We start from the raw sequence: 8,266 nt of genomic DNA on the forward strand, positions 1-8,266 counted from the left end.
AATCTTGAGTACCTATAGAGTAATATTGCATCCTTCATATCTCCAAAAAGTCTTTTGTTTTATTAAATTTTTAACAGAAAGATAGGCTGTACCGAGTCTTTCCGGAAAAAACCGAGCGGCTGGGGGCGGGCCCTGTGGGCGAAGCTTAGCTGTGCTAACGCGCCAAGCTAGTGACAACACACAGAGACATTTGTTCAACAAACAGTTTTACTCACCGTCCGGTTCCAACGCACGACCGCGAACCTTTATCATTGTGACTGCTCGATCCTTAAGCATTAGACGATCTGCAAATCCGTCGATATGGGCTTTGTTTATAAAACAATCATCGTCGAAATGCAGGGAACAACAGTCTTACACAACTCCGTTTATGCTCAGGAAAACAAACTCCATCCACGGGTTCCTTAATGCTGGGTTCTTTGGGAATCTGTGCAGGGTTGTCTTGCCCTGGCAACCAAAAACACACTTCTTTGGTGACATTGACTTCCCAAAAGCCGGGCAGGGCGCTTTGATGGCGAACTGCTTTCACTCTCTTGCTCTAGTCTACGAGTGCGCGCGCGGCCGCGATCTTACCGGAGAAGTGCCCTTAGGACCCATATAAGGAAATTCCGCCCTATCTTACGTAAGACAGAGCCATACTCGAAAAAAACTTTCCGAAACTTGTGACAACCCGGAAGGAGTATTTTTGGAACAAAACTTAGTTTTTGAAACTTTGTCCATGTTTAGCATGGGAATCCAACTCTTTACCAGTGTAGAAAACTCAGTATGCATGAAATAGCATTTCACCCCCCCTTTAAACTGACTAGTTCTGACTAGGATTAAATCAAGCGTAGCTTCAGTTCTGGCGGGTCACGTTAGTCAAGCTCTCATCAGTGACTCTCAGCTGATCCACCTATAGGAATACGAGGCCTATCACTGTATAGATATATAAGCTCCTTCAGTATTATCAGCAGCGATCGCGTTTCTCAGGAGCTGATTACCCTCCTCCCTCCCCAGCTCCTCCTCTCCTCAGTCAGGATTCGGCATTATGATTCCCCTTGTACCTTGTACTTCGTCCACCACTGTCCATCCCACAGCGCTACTTTCCCATTGTTTTCAATGTAAACGCGACAGACAGACGTCTTTAACCATTGCACTCGTGTCTTCTGCATTGTCTCGCATACGACACAGCGTTCTAAACACGGGCGCTCAAGTTAAAAGAAGTCCAAGTTTTAAAAATACGCACCTCTAGACATCTAGTGTTTTCCCCGTTTCACTGACCTCCATCTCTTACGCTCTGTGTGAACCGGCCCTAACATGTCCGTCTGTGTTTATGGCTCAACATTGCAGTTGCCTTGCACATGTGGGATAGCAAACCCAGACGAGGACATGATGATGACCACATGCTACAGCGACGTGGATCCCAACACCACGGGGACTTACGGGATGCCGGAGAACGGCGGGAGGCAGGAGAGGATCTTGGCCCAGCTTACCCTCGCCGACGGTCAGAGCACGGGTCGGGTCAGAAGCTCACGGAGCTACGTCAACATCTGGATAGACACTCATGCCATAGACAAGTACTCACGAGTGATCTTCCCTGGCGCATACACCCTCTTCAACATCATCTACTGGTCCATCTACTCCTAACGGGATCATGTTGAACATCATCTACTGGTCCATCTACTCCTAATGGGATCATGTTTAACATCATCTACTGGTCCATCTACTCCTAACGGGATCATGTTGAACATCATCTACTGGTCCATCTACTCCTAACGGGATCATGTCGAACATCATCTACTGGTCCATCTACTCCTAACGGGATCACGTTTAACATCATCTACTGGTCCATCTACTCCTAACGGGATCACGTTTAACATCATCTACTGGTCCATCTACTCCTAACGGGATCACGTTTAACATCATCTACTGGTCCATCTACTCCTAACGGGATCATGTTTAACATCATCTACTGGTCCATCTACTCCTAACGGGATCACGTTTAACATCATCTACTGGTCCATCTACTCCTAACGGGATCATGTTTAACATCATCTACTGGTCCATCTACTCCTAACGGGATCATGTTTAACATCATCTACTGGTCCATCTACTCCTAACGGGATCAGTCCACTCCAGCGGCTCGGAGGACGCTGAACGGCCACTGGGTCTCTCCGCCTTCATGATCCAGTGTCTCCAACGCTTTTCTGTTTGTGTCGTATGTTTTTGTAATTTAATGACAGCAACGTTTTAAGGAAATATTTGTTTGAATAATCTGTTATTCCTTACAAATAAAAAGGAGGAAATGTCTAGGAATCAGAGAACTGATCTGGGAAAAGCTGATCTGATATACTCCACATTTAGATGAATATGTAAATATGTGCTTTCCTCTCAATAACAGAATAAACAGAGAAAACAGCAGTTCAGAAAGCATCTGATCATAGTGATGTGATATGTTTGAAACATCTGAGATTCAGATCTACAGTCACGTTTATTTATACAGCACTTTATACAGTAGATTGCTTTAAAGGAGTCATAACCTAGTATTACCTTGGATACCCACTGCTGTATTATAGTCTTTCAGGCCCTTCTAAAAAAGAAAAGTGGAAAAAAAATAAACACAGAGCTCCTCAGACCCTTATTTCTGAAGGCATTATTGTCTCGCGAGATCTGATGCGATTTTAATAATGCAAATGAGGGGCGCGTTGATTGGTTGCAGGAAGGAGGGGGGTTGACACCGCAGGTAACGCTTTAGCATATCATTCCAAAATGACATCATGGCGCAAGTTGTGATTGAACCCGACCTGGCCGCGACCGGCTTCCCGGCCAGTGTATAAGCGTTAGGCAATCAATATACAACAATAGCCGAATTCATGATGATCTCAGTCATTTGTTTTTTGCAAAGTAATGTTAGCAGCCATTCCCCATGTTTACCTCGAAGCTAATACTCCCGCCAGTGTTGTGCCTGAACGCGTTCATTGAACGATAGTTCATGAACTCGTTCATATTTTGGGCGAACGTGAACTGAACGTACCGCATTACTGCCTGATGAACGTTACTGTGAACTCGTTCATTCTGGTGTCTGTGAACGCCACGCTCTCTCAGTTTAACTTCGTTCAGTAGGATGCCAGATTTCTATAAAGCCTTCCAGGCGAAAACCCACCTAAAACACACCGTAAACCGGCCTTAATATGTAGCGGAAAAACACCCAATCTGGCAACACCAGCCACCAGTGTCCATTGACTCTCTTGTTCGATCTCGTTCATCAAAATGAACAAATCTTTTTTCGAGTCATTTCGTTCATTTAAGGGGCTTTAAATGTTACTATTAACTGGCAAATTCCCCGAACACATCCACCTACGCAATCTTGCTCATATTCTGAATTAAGAAATCATTATAATGCAGTCAAAAATCGTTTACAGGGAACATAAATAATTACTTCACCTCGAGTCTTTCGTTTATTTGTCTAGTGACAGACGCAATAGCATACAATAGCCGCATTAGCAGTTAGCTGCTGTTTGTTACACACAGTAGAGCAATAAAAACACAGTCTTACCGTTTCAATTGCAGGCAAGTCTCTGATTGTTGGAATGGCGCTTTTCCCGAGCTTCGATGCCAACTTCGCCTGATATTGCCCCAAATTTGTGAAGGATTCCGGCGTACAATGTTTAGCACAGCACAAACACCTAACGATAAGCCAGTGGGAAGGGTTGAAGGAACCGCGTCATTAAAAATGAATTTAATCCACTGGTCCCTGATAGCTAGGTCCGTTCTTGGTAGAGAAAACACATTTACATGTTGATTCTGGCAGTCAACAACAGAGCAACTCACGTGTGCACTACGTTTCTGCATCTTTCTCGACTGAATATGAGGGGGAGAGGGGCAGGGCTTCCTGCTGCGGTGTCCATATATGGTATATCCTGCCCCGTCTTGACGTCAAGACGGGGCTGAAATCAAAATTTCGTATTTGAGTGCGCGTGCACGACACGTGGGCTATTTTACAAACCCTGAGGTAAACAAACGCTTCACTTTTAAATATCGGCTTCCCGGCCAGTGTATAATCATTATGCAATCATAACATACATTGATTCTCGTGGAAAAGTGAAAATTGCAGGTTATGACTCCTTTAAAGCAGCAGCTTTACAGTATTAAACATGACAGAGTCAGTGTCTCTTTCAGCTTCAGTTTCTGCTATAAAGCGGCTCTCAGTGTGTTCATGTTTTCACTCGCGTCTGAACAGAAGAAATGAACCGGAGAAGATTTACACCTCAGAGAAGGCGGAGCCTCAGAGCCACACCCACCTGTTACATCATCACCACTGACCAGAGCCACACCCACTTATTACATCATCATCACCGACCAGAGCCACACCCACCTGTTACATCATCACCACCGACCAATGGGAGTTCAGAGGTGTTTACCGGCCGGAACGAACATTTCCAGATAGTTCACTTTGACAAGCTGTTTTTTTAACTCCTGAAACGAACTCCAAACGAACTCGTTTTGTCCTGGTTTTGTTCGAAATGACGTCACACCAGTTAATTCTTCGATTTCGATATTTCGGAGCCTTTATCAAGCTACAAATATCATTACCCAGCTAACACAAATCTGTTCTAAGAACATTTTGCTAACATTCCCATTAAGTTATGAAAACATATCTGAATGTTCAAAACCGTTTTATTACACAGATGTGGAGATGATCTGTGTAAATGTGCAGCCGCTCTTCACACAAAACAACAGATTCTGTATCAAAGACGATTTCATAATTCAATCATAAATCAAGTTTCTCACACAAGCTTCCTCTGCTGGCGTTCACATGAACCTTTCTGCATGATTTTGATATTTTATATTGACATGTTGAAGATAAAACCTTTATAACACAACATTACAATATCTGTATTTACTAATGCTTTTTATAATGTAATTTTTCATGTTTACTATTAACTGTGCTGTGTTGCATATTAGTTATGAAAAAATGCATAGTTTATTTTTATGTTTATTTTTATTCAACAGAAGAAAAAGAAACCATTGATATTGTGTGATTCTGCATTGTGCATTACTCTTCTGAACACATGGATGATGTTAAACCTTTGTTTTAATCCTTCTGAACATTAATGACCGTTGTTCTTGTTCGGGATGGTCTAATCTCCTGCTAATGGACGTGAGGCGAGCGCTGGACTCGGACTGTAGATATAGCTATTGTTCGTGTCATGACTCCTAGGATCATATTTTGTGTTTTAGCTCATGATTTACACTTTTTATGATTGTTGTAGAATTTATACAAACCCTATTTAAACCTGTGATTTCTCATCACACTAGACATAAATAAACACCGTTTTATTAAGCTTCTTGTTTCAAGTTGTTTTAATAAATGCTATTCCCATTACACAAGCATTTATATTCTGAAGTACAGTACGGTTCCTTATCGGCATCAGTGTTTCCATGAGGAACTTTTAGAGAAGAATCCACGGACTCTTTCCATTTCACAAACTTATGAGAGTGGAAAAGGTTCTTTAGATTTTCTGAATATTCTTCACATAAATAAATAAATAAATAAATAAAAAGTGTAAGAACTGTTCAGTGGAAGGTTATTTGCGGAGCCATTCTTCTGTGTTCTTCATCGCAATAGTTTCCTCTGATGATTCACAGTGATCTCTTGTTTGCTCGGTGTGCATTAATATATTTTTTCTGTTTTGTTCATGATCTTTGAACGGGAAACTTACATGGTTTAATCGGCACCACTTCACACCATTAAAACCCTTCTGTCCACTCAGGATCAGGGCTGTGAAGAAACAAATTACAAATACTCACGTTACTGTAATTAAGTACTTCTTAAATCAGACATTTTACTTTTTAAAGTAGTTTAAAAATTGTGTACTTTTACTTGAGTATTTTAAGTGATGTGACTGTACTTTTACGCCGCTACTTTCCCTCCGTTTGTGGTCGTAACATTCTTGCTTTAATTTTATCTTTATCCATCAGCGTGATTGGATAGAGAGTAATCGGTCTCGTGACTCCCGTCAAATCAGATCTCTCCATTTAACTACAGCAGGAGATGGTGCAAACTCATGTGGAAGCTGTGATGGATGTTTTAATTAATCATACCTAACATTTATTTTCCTTGCAGGAATAACTTTCATATGTTTTTGAAACCTAAATGTTTCCAAAAACTTTAGTCAACGTCAGTCAGTCTGTGAATCATCTGGGTAATGAATCTAGACAGATGTGTAAAGATAAAAACTCATGAGATTGAGTAACACAGCTTCTACCTAGTAACAGAAGGGTTTGCTGGATATGAAGAACCAATCATACTGTAGGAAAATTAGCGCATCCTTCAATCATCAATTTAATCGCAAAATCAGCATTTAATTCTTCCTCTAATTTAAAGGAACTTGTTAAGGTAAATGCTTACCTTACCTTAATGATTACTGCTGATGATCTATGCCTACAGGGCCCGAAATCAGGTGTGAGGTTGCGGGTATACGCGGCCCGTATGGACTCTACAGACTACGACCGGAGCTAGAGGTGAATGGCATAGTCAGGGGTTTCATCTATTTTATTACAGTCAATATATAATCCATTATCATTGCCATTTACATTTAATGTATTATAACATCATTCGCAGCTATTGACATTCAGGCTCTTTATCCACTTATCCTGGAAAAATGTTAATGTTGAGCCTTGGATAATAATGAATATTAACTTGAAATTAATGAATCAAGATTTACCTCTGCTAACTGTCTCAAGACGAAGATAACGGTATTCTTACATGGTTGGTTTAGCTATGATGCGATTGCCGATGTTCTAAAATTCTTAACTCCAACTGCCCAAAACTGGCGCAGACTTTAGGCAACTATTGTCAACTCGTCTAGACTGCAAATCTGAGCAAAAGTTGAGGTGTATTCTAGCCTTAAGATGTGAGGTAAGTGTTAAGGTAGTTTCAATGTAAAGAGCTGTGTTAAATTTAGCTAGTCATATAGTTTTACTAACACAGATCATTCATATTGGCCTCTTCACCCGTAAGAGTTGGAGTGAGCTGTTGTAACCACAGTGTGGAGAGGATTTCATAGTTCAGTTCAGCCTAAGAAACCTCTCCGTCTGTGAGGACGAACATGAGCTGAGCCGACTCCTCTTCCCCATCAGGAGGCTGGTGTTCGGGTGCAAGCGGAAGACAACACTGGATATTTGTGTCAGGCTAAACATACTAATAATGTTTAGTTTATACAGCGCCTTACCCAAGCTCAAGGACACTTCACAATAACAGTAAAGAACAGGCAATCAGCACATGCATAATAAATGGACAATAGACATTTGCCCAGCCCAAGAACTAATGGTTAATGGTTGTGAATTATGGAGAACTAATAAAATGCTTTTCTGGATTTATTGCCCCACTAGTTTCCCCCTCTGACCTTATCTGGCACAGAGCTGACCCATGTGAGGCGAGGTCACTCAGGGCCGGCTGGCGAACACCTGTATTTGTACCTGTGTAATTTGATATGCCATCTCCTTTAGCAAGGCTGACCCATACAGGCGTGTTGACCATTCACAGAAACTGGATTACTGTGTGTGTGTAACCCTCCGTTTGACAGTACAACTTACAATACATTCTATAAATATAAATACTATTAGATGCTGCATTTAAACATGTGGAATATGACGACATGCTGTGCATTAAAGCTTCTTTATATCTCGCAGCATAAGCAGTAACTCATGTGTGTCCCTCTAGTGGCGGATGGGTAACCTGCGAGGCACTCGTGGAGGAACACTGGTGATTCAGTGAGTCGTGCTTCGGCTCTTCAGAGAGGATGAATATGATGTTTGATTTTAATGTCGCCCCCTCTAAAATATAAGACAACTAAAAGAAACTGAAATCAATATATCCATCAGTAATATCTTTTGTGTAGATAACGGTCTTCCACTGTTGTGCCGATTCATTGAAAACAATTACTTTAAAATAAATAACGTTACAAAAGTTAATCACTGACGATTTGATTTGTCGGCTTAAACCTTGAGTTCTCAGCCAGACTGAGGTTAATGAGCTTTATTACAGGTCTGGTACTGTACTTCATTTTTCTGCTTCTAAACACTTTTCTGAACAAGGTTTGTTTCATCAACAGATGATTCCTTAGATGGTTACCTTTTTAAATGATTTATTGTTAATAATGTTGCTCATTAGTTATGACTCCTAACACTCAGCACTAACACAGCCGTAAGATGGGAAACGTTGGTGGCTGTTGAAGAGATTCCCCTTCCATATATAAAGCGATGAGTGCTGAAAAAAGCACTATAT

General features: G+C 41.2%; 1 protein-coding gene across 1 annotated transcript in view; it reads left to right on the forward strand.

The window, feature by feature from the left end:
* LOC307148105 (gamma-aminobutyric acid receptor subunit rho-1) overlaps positions 1-5,319 on the forward strand; it is a 28,428-nt gene extending 23,109 nt beyond the window's left edge. Inside the window, exon 10 of the mRNA XM_079853395.1 lies at positions 1,327-5,319. Within this exon, the coding sequence (XP_079709521.1) occupies positions 1,327-1,623 (297 nt within the window). The 3' untranslated portion in view covers positions 1,624-5,319. The remainder of the gene's footprint in view (positions 1-1,326) is intronic.
* The last annotated feature ends 2,947 nt before the right edge of the window (positions 5,320-8,266 follow it).

Source organism: Squalius cephalus (assembly GCF_949319135.1).
Source record: "Squalius cephalus genome assembly, chromosome: 20".
NCBI lineage: Eukaryota > Metazoa > Chordata > Actinopteri > Cypriniformes > Leuciscidae > Squalius > Squalius cephalus.